General features: G+C 26.8%; 1 protein-coding gene across 2 annotated transcripts in view; it reads right to left on the reverse strand.

Annotated features, from left to right (window-relative positions):
• uex (metal transporter uex) overlaps positions 1–14,097 on the reverse strand; it is a 275,296-nt gene that overhangs the window by 22,975 nt on the left and 238,224 nt on the right. Inside the window, exon 11 of one of the 2 annotated variants that reach the window (XM_075365556.1) lies at positions 13,342–13,435. The exons of the other annotated variant lie outside the window; for it this stretch is intronic. Coding sequence (XP_075221671.1) covers positions 13,343–13,435 — 93 coding nt within the window. The 3' untranslated portion in view covers position 13,342. The remainder of the gene's footprint in view (positions 1–13,341; positions 13,436–14,097) is intronic. 2 annotated transcript variants of the gene reach the window in all.

The raw sequence follows: 14,097 nt of genomic DNA on the forward strand, positions 1-14,097 counted from the left end.
TAGTTTTAAAGGATCTATCTGTTTTTCCTACATAAACACTACCACAATCATTACATTTAATTGTATAAATTTCACACAGATTATTTATTTTAATATTAGTATTTTTGTTTTTTAAACATTTTATTATGTAGTTATTAATTAGGTTTACATGCCAGTTTAAATATTTCTTTATTGTAAATTTTAGTAATGTTTTCAATGATATTATAAATGTATAAATACTTTAAGTATATTTTTTCACTCTATCCATTTTCAACTGTTATATGTTTTATGATGTTTATGTCATTATTTAATTTTTCTTTGTTATTCTGTGTGTACTGGATTGCTCTATTACTTACATTTACACAAGTATTGATTTTATCAGACCGAGGGTAATTTGATTTTTTTATGAATTGTTATATTATTAGATACAGGCTTTCTATAAACTGATGTTTCAATTTGACTATCCTTATTTATTTCGATATTTACATATCGACATGTAATAGTGAATATCTATTTCAATTGTGAATTTTTAATTTTCATTACAGGTATTTAATTTGTTTAATATTATTAAATGCTCAATGTTTATTATCTGGTTGTATATAATAAAAATATCATAAACATAACGTAGTAAAATTTTATGTATATAAGTGATGTATTCTAATTTACTTTCAAAATTCTATAAATATATTTCTGACATAATTGCTGAGAGTGGAAATCCCACAGATAAAGTTTTTTTTTTTGTATAGTATTTGTTATTAAATTCAAAAAGCTTTTGTTGACATATATTGCTATATATGTCAATAAAAATGTTATAATTATAATGTTTTAAGTATATAATAGTGAAGATACCTTTAATAAATTTTGAATCTTCTTGGTTACTTTTTAATTTTTTTTTTTCTTATCTACATGATATAGTACAGAGGTATGCTACGATACATGTTAGTTGTTCATTACTGACTGTTGTCATGTCTTTATTTACATTTAAACTTTTTAATTTATTGACTAATTTGTAGCTATTTTTTATGTTAAATAGATAAGGTAAATTCATTTTTTCCTAAGGATTTTATCCATTATTTTGCATAAAATATAAAAAGAAGCAGATTTAAAATAGTCAAAGGCCACATTGTGATGTTTAATTTTAAAATGTTTAGTAGTCCAGGTGCAATCGGTTGAAATAGATGCAACCTAGAATGGTATTTTAAATTATTATTATAATTAAACATTGGTCTGAATTGTTTTATTAGATTTTTTGTTACTTTGAGAAATTTGTTAACTGGGTCATGAATTTCCTCAAATTTATTATCAATAATATATTGTTTTATTGAATTATACATATTATTTTAACTGACATGATAATTGGTGTATTTGTTTTATCTGATTTTAATATTAAAAGACTGTTTTTATTTCATTTTTCTCTTAATCGGTAAATTGTTTGTTTACTGATAAACGGTTTATTAATAAATTTTGTATTTTTAATTTTTTGGATATTATAGCTGATTATATTAAGTAATGGTTCCCTATCTGTAGGAATCAATCCGTTGGAATTTATTTCAAAATCTACGGCAATGTTAATTTTACTATTATTTTACTATCGACATATTGTTTCCGATTAATAAATTCTCTATCATAGTTAATTGTATTTCTATCATTAATTTTATTTAATTTTGATTAAATTATAGATTTTGATTTCATGAGTCTTTCTTAGTTTATGTTAATGTTTCTCCATACTAATTTCAATTAAATTCCTTTAGGATCAAAAATTAGTGATCCTAAGCTTTATTTAATTTAAAATATGTATTACAATTAAATGTTTTATACAAACATTTAACAAACATAGGGCGTTACCTTATAGTATACCTGTTTAATCTCTTGTTTTATTTGGTATTTCTCTACAAATTCTTTTGTTTTTAACATGGCTTTATTATACTGGAAATTATTCATTTTTATGAATGAGTATTTAGGAATTAAACTTAATTTGAGGAATACGACATTAAAATTTATTGAATGTATTACATCATAAAGTTTAATATAAAATTTTTAAGAATAAATACTTTTTATTCGGTTAGAATTCGTAATTATTTAATTGAAATATATCTTATTAAAATTCATATATAATTATTTTTGTGACAGTATATTTTTAATTACACAAAATAATTTTAATTTTTTTAATTTAATGTGCAATTTTATAAAATTAATTCAATCATGAATGTGGATGCGGGATCCTGTGAAACTACTACATGATAAAATTAAGGTAAGAAATGTCTTATTTCAATAATCTGTTCTAAGTGGAATTATTAGAATTTAAAATAAAATTTAACAGTACAGAGGAATAATATGAATCTCAAAAAGATTAATTTCAATAAAATAATGTATATACATATATTTATATAAATTAATGGCTTTTATGGCTTTTTTTTGTTATATTATGAATATACTACTCTGTAAGTTGCTCATGTATATATTTTAAGGATACAAATTGTAAAAACTCAAAAATAATTAACAAAATTAAAAATATGGATAGCTGTTTCAGGAAAATAATGAATAACATCTTTTTATGTCAAAATGTGAGACATACAATAGTTTTATAACTATTATTAAAGATAAGCATTTTCATTTGGTAGTAAATGAAATCATCATCTAGTAAACATTACACCGAGATCCTATAAAAATTAATAGATTAATAACAATATTAAAACATATTAATTATTACTCTAACTTGAATAAAATTTAAAAAAACTAAGAATTATCATGCATTTCAATTTAATCAAATAAAAGAAAACGTTTAAGACTATCAAATATGCCGATACAGTAAAATGTATTGTGAAGTATGCACTCCTACATTGTCCACCATCAACTTGGTAGTCGAATAAGGGTTAAAATTAATTCTATATCGTATCTTGAAATCAACTAAAATTATAGGGCAAATGAAATTAATAAAATCATTACATTATAGCTGGAATAACAAAAAAGTACTGAGGACTTTAAAATAAAAACCAAGCGAGGGCCTACCGACCACATAGTGCGGTGTATCAATCCTGTTACCAAGTAGGAAGAGATAATCTGCCTCCTCCCTATAAAAACAAATAGAAATTGATACAAAAACACTGGTCTGTAAATATTAGCATGATACTCAAACTGCTAATATCTCTGTTAAAAATTAATTTATATCTAAAAATAAGAAAAAATATTTAAAGCGATATAACTAAAATATTTGTTCTAAATAACAACACATAAATAAGAGCAAGAAGTCATAAATTAAAAAAACATCAGAGGAAATAAAATTATTTATACATTCCACAACTTTTTATTTGCTCAAATTGCAGTATATTAAATTAGAGCAGAATCATTTTACACTTAAAGGTGAATTATTATTATATTTTTTATTGTAAAACGTTATTGTAAATGAATAAAACAGTCTCATTCTTTCTCACCTGAATGATCAACACATATATTTTCTAAAAAAAAAAACTCCAATAAAATTCCATACGACATGATTCATCAAATATTTTAAGAGACAAACAGTTGTATGATTTTCATTCTTCTAAGTTCTTTACTCTTAACGCATTTGCTACATTCTAAACTAAATTTCATTGATTTGAATTCTAATCTTTGTCTTGCTGTACAAAATTATTTGTATTTGTCTTACTGTACACTTTACTTCCTCCAGTAACAGATATTTCAACAGTAGTACGCATTAAAATTAAAAATAAAGTAGGCATCAATACTGGTAAAAATATTATCAACTTAGGTGTCTTGAAGAGATCTCTTGGAACTGACAATTGTTGTTTTTTATTTCTCTCAGTACATGATTATAGGCATCTGTGTAGAGACTATTAATCTAACTGGCGAATAATTCATTTTCATCTTTTAACATTTTCACTATTTTTCACCTTTTAAAAACTGTACTGTTTGACCAAATGCATAATTTTCTTCTCAGAACTTCTGCAAATAATACGTATTAATGCAAATCTTGTTTTCTAACTCAACCAAAAGTTTTCATTTTTTACTTTATTGCCCCAAATATTTAATTTATCTCTGCACCGGTTGCAAATACATATTTTTCTTCTCGCTTACATCTACACAGCAGAATGCTCCAAACAAAACATTTTAAGACATTATTTAAATTAAATTCCAATTTTACAACAGCGCCTCTCTCCCCTCCTAATTATTCCGCAGTTAAATTAGGTTAATTATGATTTAAATTATTATTAGCAAAATATTGAATCAAAACTGAAAATTATTAACTTCTGGTCAGTTAGCAAAGATTAAGAATTTTAATTACCTGAAAGACACAACTGAGAAATTTATACTAACTTTTGGCAGAGTGAATGGATATCAACGATAGCGAATAAGTACATAACGATTGAAACTGTAAAGGATATGACAAGAAAACAAGGATGAAGATAAAAAAGCATATGAAAATTTTTTTTTTTTTTTTGTCTTCAGTCATTTCACTGGTTTGATGCAGCTCTCCAAGATTCCCTATCTAGTGCTAGTCGTTTCATTTCAGTATACCCTCTACATCCTACATCCCCAACAATTTGTTTTACATACTCCAAACGTGGCCTGCCTACACAATTTTTCCCTTCTACCTGTCCTTCCAATATTAAAGCGACTATTCCAGGATGCCTTAGTATGTGGCCTATAAGTCTGTCTCTTCTTTTAACTATATTTTTCCAAATGCTTCTTTCTTCATCTATTTGCCGCAATACCTCTTCTTCATTTGTCACTTTATCCACCCATCTGATTTTTAACATTCTCCTATAGCACCACATTTCAAAAGCTTCTAATCTCTTCTTCTCAGATACTCCGATTGTCCAAGTTTCACTTCCATATAAAGCGACACTCCAAACATACACTTTCAAAAATCTTTTCCTTACATTTAAATTCATTTTTGATGTAAACAAATTATATTTCTTACTGAAGGCTCGTTTAGCTTATGCTATTCGGCATTTCATATCGCTCCTGCTTCGTCCATCTTTAGTAATTTTACTTCCCAAATAACAAAATTCTTCTACCTCCATAATCTTTTCTCCTCCTATTTTCACATTCAGTGGTCCATCTTTGTTATTTCTGCTACATTTCATTACTTTTGTTTTGTTCTTGTTTATTTTCATGCGATAGTTTTTGCGTAGGACTTCATCTATGCCGTTCATTGTTTCTTCTAAATCCTTTTTACTCTCGGCTAGAATCACTATATCATCAGCAAATCGTAGCATCTTCATCTTTTCACCTTGTACTGTTACTCCGAATCTAAATTGTTCTTTAACATCATTAACTGCTAGTTCCATGTAAAGATTAAAAAGTAACGGCGATAGGGAACATCCTTGTCGGACTCCCTTTCTTATTAGGGCTTCTTTCTTATGTTCTTCAATTGTTATTGTTGCTGTTTGGTTCCTGTACATGTTAGCAATTGTTCTTCTATCTCTGTATTTGAACCCTAATTTTTTTAAAATGCTGAACATTTTATTCCAGTCTACGTTATCGAAAGCCTTTTCTAGGTCTATAAACGCCAAGTATGTTGGTTTGTTTTTCTTCAATCTTCCTTCTACTATTAATCTGAGGCCTAAAATTGCTTCCCTTGTCCCTATACTTTTCCTGAAACCAAATTGGTCTTCTCCTAACACTTCCTCCACTCTCCTCTCAATTCTTCTGTATAGAATTCTAGTTAAGATTTTTGATGCATGACTAGTTAAACTAATTGTTCTGTATTCTTCACATTTATCTGCCCCTGATTTCTTTGGTATCATTACTATAACACTTTTTTTGAAGTCTGACGGAAATTCCCCTTTTTCATAAATATTACATACCAGTTTGTATAATCTATCAATCGCCTCCTCCCCTGCACTGCGCAGTAATTCTACAGGTATTCCGTCTATTCCAGGAGCCTTTCTGCCATTTAAATCTTTTAATGCTCTCTTAAATTCAGATCTCAGTATTGTTTCTCCCATTTCATCCTCCTCAACTTCCTCTTCTTCCTCTATAAAACCATTTTCTAATTCATTTCCTCCGTATAACTCTTCAATATATTCCACCCATCTATCGACTTTACCTTTCGTTTTATATATTGGTGTACCATCTTTGTTTAACACATTATTACATTTTAATTTATGTACCCCAAAATTTTCCTTAACTTTCCTGTATGCTCCGTCTATTTTACCAATGTTCATTTCTCTTTCCACTTCTGAACACTTTTCTTTAATCCACTCTTCTTTCGCCAGTTTACACTTCCTGTTTATAGCATTTCTTAATTGCCGATAGTTCCTTTTACTTTCTTCATCACTAGCATTCTTATATTTTCTACGTTCATCCATCAGCTGCAATATATCGTCTGAAACCCAAGGTTTTCTACCGGTTCTCTTTATTCCGCCTAAGTTTGCTTCTGCTGATTTAAGAATTTCCTTTTTAATATTCTCCCATTCTTCTTCTACATTTTCTATCTTATCTTTTTTACTCAGACCTCTTGCGATGTCCTCCTCAAAAATCTTCTTTACCTCCTCTTCCTCAAGCTTCTCTAAATTCCACCGATTCATCTGACACCTTTTCTTCAGGTTTTTAAACCCCAATCTACATTTCATTATCACCAAATTATGGTCGCTATCAATGTCTGCTCCAGGGTAAGTTTTGCAGTCCACGAGTTGATTTCTAAATCTTTGCTTAACCATGATATAATCTATCTGATACCTTGCAGTATCGCCTGGCTTTTTCCAAGTGTATATTCTTCTATTATGATTTTTAAATTGGGTGTTGGCAATTACTAAATTATACTTCGTGCAAAACTCTATAAGTCGGTCCCCACTTTCATTCCTTTTCTCTTTCATTCCTCAAAGGAATGAATATGAAAAATAAGCATACAATATTATTTTAGTCCAAGAAGTGCTTCTTGGAATAAAAATGGCGAATATGTGGTTCAAAACAATGAAAGTCGTCGGTTTAGCGAAACAGTTGCACCAAAATTTAACTGAAAATAATGCTTTACAAAGTAAACTATAAAAGAAATCAAATGACAGACTTTAAATATGTGGTGATAGTGAAAACTATCGAGGAAATGTTTTTCAACTTTTTTCCAGATTTAAAATGTTACCTTGCATTTAATAAATTTAAAAAAATATATTTATTGATTACAGGTGCTTTGGATTATAAAGTATATTATTTTTGTTATCGAAACATTCGTCTCCCATAAACATTCTAAGTAGTCCCTAATTGATCTCGTTTATTATTGTACAGTGATTTCTTCACGTACTTTAAAAAAAGGTTATCAAATCTCACAGAACAAGATTAATATCTAGTCCATTACTGTACTTAATCGTTATGCGATTTCACGAATAAAATCATTTGTAAATTGACAGTATTGTCAATTGACAGGATGACAGGATAGTCAGTATAAAATAATATCCTATATTGCAAAATGGGGAAACACAATTTAAATGGTGAGGAAAGTAATTTTTTGATATATTGCAGATAATGTCTGAGCCAGGTTCTTCTCGTACTTGCCTTTACGTGTAGTATAACCATTTTTTGTAAATTAAGCAATTTTTTATAAGCATTTTTTTTTTATAAGCGCTTTTTTGTCAATTTATTTTCATTTTTATCCTACAAGTCTTTCATAAGCATACTTCTGAAATATGTTTTTACAGTTTCAATCGTTTCATTCTTAATTCAATTAATGATACATTTCATAATTTCAGTCAATAGTCTAAATTTTACACATATGTATTATATTTTCAAAAAAAATTCAAGATTTTCACTTAGCTGAATGTTTTAGAACATAAGTTTTTCTTTTATTTTTAAAAAAATTCCATATAATCTCTAAAAGCTTCACAACCAATTTATTATGAACAAAGCATTTATAATAAATTAACCGATATGATACAACAAAGCCATATATAAAGCGAGTACAATTTTAACAATCCTGGCTAAATGTAATTCTTCGAATCAGTTATTTATAATTACAATCGAACCTCACCGACTCAAAGTTGAAGGGAAATAATTTTTTTTTTTGAGTTAGTGAAATTTGGCTCTGCAACGTTTGATATTTTGAATAGTGCTAAATTATTGTTCTGTACACCTAATTTGTAATAAGATGAGATTATATATTATAATGTAAATGCATTATTTTTGCACTAAAAGAGCAATTAATACAAAAAATTGGGCATACAAGCTACAGTAACAGAGAAAAAATTTTAGGTCTGTTGTAAATTGTGTATTATAACGTATTAATACATATCTAAGGCTAAGAGAAGAAACAAATTAAATAAGCTGCACCGGGGACAAATAACTTGGAACTGAATGGAAATCTGTATAGTAATGTTATAACATAGTACACGTGTATAGTAAAAATCAAAATATGGTGACAGCTGGTACTTTATTAAAAGCAAAATCATTAACAGTAAGGAATTTTTATTGATATAATTTTGATAAGAGCAAGACATGATTCAAACTAAACGTGCAATTTCTTCTTCTATGATTTCTTTAAATAAAAATGGCCATGCTCTCCAATTAATAAAACAAGGTAAATTATAATTTACCTATACTACTGAAATTTAGATGAAATTAAATAATAGATTAAAGCTCCAAAAATTTAAGTTGGCTATTTAGTATTTTTCAATTTAAAAAAGACATTATGAAGTAAAGAAAATAAAAAAAAAAAAACAGTAAAAATGACTCAAGGTTTTTAAATTAATGAGATTTGACTGTTTAATGAATCACTCTTGACAACTTATGCAATTTAATAGCACAACATCAAATTTCTTCATACTAAATTAAATAATTTCTGTTAATGTGTAAAGTAGACATCAATTCAGAAAGAGAAATCTGATTAATATTTGAATATTAGATTCAGTGTAAAATAATAACTGAATTCACCTTGTTTTCAAGAATTAGCACTTTAAATTTTATACCGACAGATTTATTCCCCCATGTCATCTTTACACGGTAGGAAAAAATCAATCTTACATAAAATATTTCCTGCTTTAAAATAGCTATGAATAAAAACGTTTTAAAAATTAAAAAAAATTGTTAAATAATTACAGACATTTTAAAACTAAATAAGATATCCACACTGACAGGATGCTGATGCTGTTTTTTTAGCTTTAATTTGAAAGATATGAAATTTTGGATTGATTGGCATTATTTGCCATTGATTATTTAAATGCTATATTATTTTATTTATTATTCTGGTCATACAACCCCTTAAGACTGTGCAAAAAAAACTTTCTTAAAAACTATTGAAATCAACTTGTTGAAATTCAATTCCTTTAATAATTAGTTTTAAATTCTCTCTTATGTTATTCGACACTCTGGCTTCTTATTAACTGGTCCTGGGTTTCAATTCTCTGTAGAAATCTGATATTTTATCAACAACTCATTACAACAAACAAAACAAAAAAATTGCCATTTTATTGCAATTTTACTACTTACACTATTTTTTTCATACTTCAGTCGTACTCAAAATATATTTCTGTTTCTGTTTTTCAACATTTTAGTAATTATTTCTTTATTTAACAAGAAAATGTTGAGTTACTTATAAGTGATACTGTTAAGTATTTACAAAATTTATTTCAAAATCCAATCCTTCTGAAATCCTACATAACCTACCCAATCTTTGTAATATTATTTTCTTTATGTATTCTTTTATATAACTATAAATATTTTTTTATGCTTTACATAACCTAGCTGTAAATAATTTCATTGTGTATCATTACTTTGTTTCTTCTTTGGTGTTATTTATTCAAATTTTGAATTTTCTGTAATTTTAATACTGTTACAATTCATTTTATATGAAGACCGATGAACTAACTTAGTTTCTCACAGAAGCTGTGAAAAACACAATACCTTCAATGATAAAGAAAAAAATTGACTATTTTTCCAGAAAAGGTAATTAATCTTATTAATAAAAAATTACAAAACATTAAATATATATAAAGACCAAGAGGATTATTATACAAACAGTTTCTTTTCTTATGCTTAAAAATAAAATTAATAAATAATATAGAAATAATAGACAAATAAAGACACATAAAGCAGTGCAACAGATCAAAACAAAATAAATTATAAAACAGTAATAATAATTAAAAACAACACATAATTTCTGACAACATATAAAAGAAACCAATGAAACACATATAATGTTAATTCCCATTAACACATAAAGAATACAATTTATAAATATAAATATATATATTATTTTTTTAAAATCAATTCTTTTAAGAATCATACTCCCCTGTACTATGAGGGCAGTCCAGAAAGTAACTCATGTTTGTGCCTAGGATGGAGATGGGTGGGGATAGAACCACCATCTTGGAGTCAAAACATTTCTACACTCAGTACGCATTAAGCTGTCATAGCGTTGGATTGTGATTTTTCTACTTTGTTCATTGTGAATTATTGAAATGTGCGCCTCAACAGAAAATCCCGCAAGTTGTGAGGTGCATTCAGCGATTAAGTTTTTACTGGCAAAAAGCCTCAAACAAATTGAAATTCATCGGTAACTTGTGAGGTGTACAGAGATGGAATAATGAATAAAGGTGGAGTGAGGCAGTGGTGCATTAAATTTAAAAGTGGCCACACCAATGTTCATAATGAGGACTGCAGTGGTCGGCCTAGCCTTGTGACTGATGAACTGACAATGAAAATCAACGATAAAATTCGTGAAAATCACCGCATTGCGATTACGGAATTCTTGCTCCATTTACCCCAAATTTCATGAAGTTTAATGCATGAAATCGTATCAGGAAAGGTTGGTTATCACAAGTTTTGTGAAAGATGGGTGCCAAAAATCTAAGGCGGCAGATTTCTACAGAGAAGGAACTGAAAAGCTTGTGCATTATTATGATAAGTGCCTCAATTTAAATGGCGACTATATAGAAAAATAATTTAAGATTGTTCCTTTCAAATGTATATAATAAAATTTATTTTTTTTATTTCAAGATGTAAGTTACTTTCTGTACAGCACTTGTATATACAAATATATTTATTTTATTAGATCAACTGAAGTACAGATAAATAAAGTAGGATGACTTTTATATATTCCACTATATATGCAGGAGCACTTTTGCGATTTACTCGCATCATCAGGTGCATTATATATTCATCTCAAATTACATTACAACCCGTAAAATGTAATAACATATCCTGCGGTAATTTATTTTATTTAAAATTTAAAATCTTTAAACTTTTTTTTGTTTTAAACTTTTATTCAATTAAATTTTAAAAATTAAAACAAGATTTAAAAATTAATTAAAATTAACATTAAAAATTAAATTGTAATAATTTTTACATATGTAAAAAATATGACGTCAAGGCATAAAATCAAATTAAAGTAAAAATTAAATAAAAATAATTTTAATTAAAGCAATTATGCATGTTGTCCATTTAACTGAACTTACTTTACTATACTGATTGAAATATTTGAAATTATACATCGCTATAAAAGAAGATGTCATCTACTGCAGCTTTCAAAATACTATCAGTCTCATAATTCTGCCTGAAGGTTTATCATATTAAATTTATTTTTATGTTTATAATCCCTTACTATTTGTATTCATATTATATTTTTTAATTTCCAGTAAGTATTTTTAAATTTGTGCTAATACCAGATATTGTATGTTTATTCTTGATCAAATGATCAGACACATTAGAGAAACCCAATTTACTTTTTTTTATAATTTCTAAAATGTTCCAAGGATCTAGCCTTAAATGATCTAGTGGTCTTTCCTATATAAATATGGTCACAATCATTACATTTGATTTTATAAATATCACTCAAATTATGTAAATCAGATGAATCATTATGTTTATTACTTATTAGTTATTTTATTATGTGGTTATTTGTTATATAAGGCAATTTGTTTTATAATACCTATTTCTTTGTTTAATTTACTTTTATTTTCATTATACTTTGTATAATTACTTGCTCTATTTACCACGTTTGTGTAAGTACTAATTGTGTTTGACCATGGGTGATTTGAAGATCTATGTATAGTGATTCTATGTAGATGTGGGTTTCCTATAAACTGAAGTTATACGTTGATTACTTTCATTAATTTTAATATTAACATCTAAATAATTCATCTTTTTATTAATATCAATTTCAAAGGTAAATTTCAATCCACTATAGTAGGAATTTATTTGTTCAAAATGATTAAATGTTCATTACATATAACTAACTGGATTATAGACTACAAAAATATCGTAAAATATGAATAACGTATCTAGTCCATAATAAAATATCATGCCTGAGTTATCCTGTAAACAACTTTACTTTCAAACTTCTGTAAATAAACCTCAGATAAAATGGATGACAAAGTTAAACCCACCGGTAGAATGTTTTCCTGGGTGTAATATCTGTCAGCAAATTTAAAATAATTCTGCTTGCATATATATTTCTTATAATAACAGTAATATTTTCCAATAAATAAGGGATCTTTGTGATTTTGTATTAGTTTATTTTTTATGTTAATAGTTTTTTCTATGGATATACTAGGATACATATTGCAAATATCTTAGCTAACCAATCTAGTTTTATCACTAACTTTTTAAGTCTTTTAATTTGTTTACTAATTCGTATCCATTTTTTATATTATAATAGTAATCTAAATTTATTTTGTCCCTAAGTATTTTAGAGACAATGTAAGAAGAAGCGGTTTTGAAGTTAATTAAAGGTCACAAGTATACCCAGTTTGTATATTTTTGGTGGTCCAGTTAATATAGGTGTACTTGGTTCATAAGGGTACAACCTTCTATGATATGTTAAATTATTTTTATAATTGAAAATATTGCGGTAAATTTGAAAAATTTAGGATAAAACATGAAATCAAATATGGATATTATAGAAAAAGATTTAATAAATATTGAACAAACCAAGTGCACTTATATTAACTCGACTACGAAAAATACACAAATCGGGTATACCTATGTGATATGTTATTATATTTTATGTAGTTTTTAATATAATTTGTGATGAATATATAATGCAGCTGATGATGCGAGTAAATTGTGACAGCACTCCTGCATACATAGTGGAGTAAGGTAAGTCATCCTACTTTTTTTTATTCTGTACTTTGGTCGTCTAATAAAATAAATAAATGTATATATAAATAAAAACACAGCAACACTTAAATTTATACATAAAACAAAATAAATACATGCACAATTTTCATTTCATATTATTATTAATCATACTTTCAATTGTTAAGTAACTTTAGCAAACTTTTTTCTTTTTATTGCTTTATTTTTAACAAGCAGAAAAAATGTTTTTCTTATGTTTTGATTTTTAAAGCAATTCCAGATTGATTAGTTTCCAGATGTTCTAACTAGGGTTATGTTATTTATGAGTATTTTAAAATTTAAAATTCCTTATACCTTAAATAAAAAATTCATTATTAATATTTGACATCTTTCGCTTTTGTGAATGATTAAACTGTTTCATTTTCAAGGAGTTTCGATGGGTAGAATTCTGTAAAAATTAAAATACATTAATAAATATCAAAAATCTTTTTCCCCTTTTCTATATTATAGTCGTTTCTTCCCTGTGAAATATGAATATCTTAAATAAACTAATAAAAAGAAAAAACTTTTCTTGTTATCCTAAAGTAACAGGAGAAATTTTCTTACACCATACAAAAACACATGAAACAGAAAACAAACATTCGCAGAAATCAAAAATACAGAAATAAAAAGTAACTTAAACAATCAAAATAGTTAAATGCAGTTAAAAAACAAAAGTAAAAAAGAAGTCTTCCTAATCACCGACACCAAAACATAAAGATCTGTGGACTAGATATCAAAAGGAAGTAGCTTGAATGTAAAGGATCAAGTGTCTCATTTTTAAGGATTATCTTGAGTGGCAAAAGATCTGTTTTCCTTATTTGTTCTCTTAGAGAATTTTCAAACTTTTGACAGTTGAAAAATTAAAGAAGTTTTTTTAATATTATAAAATTTATTCTGTAAATTGCAAACTGGATTTTATCTTTCCCTTTTCCTCATCATCTTTAATGTAGATTGATAAATCTAAAACAAATTTGCAGTGAACAAAAAATCCTTCCCTTATTATAACAATTATTTTTTTTTTTTGTGCACGATTACAGGCATCGACTGCTACGGTCATTTTGCTCTAAT

This window comes from Lycorma delicatula, chromosome 5 (genome assembly GCF_047948215.1).
Source record: "Lycorma delicatula isolate Av1 chromosome 5, ASM4794821v1, whole genome shotgun sequence".
NCBI classification, from domain to species: domain Eukaryota; kingdom Metazoa; phylum Arthropoda; class Insecta; order Hemiptera; family Fulgoridae; genus Lycorma; species Lycorma delicatula.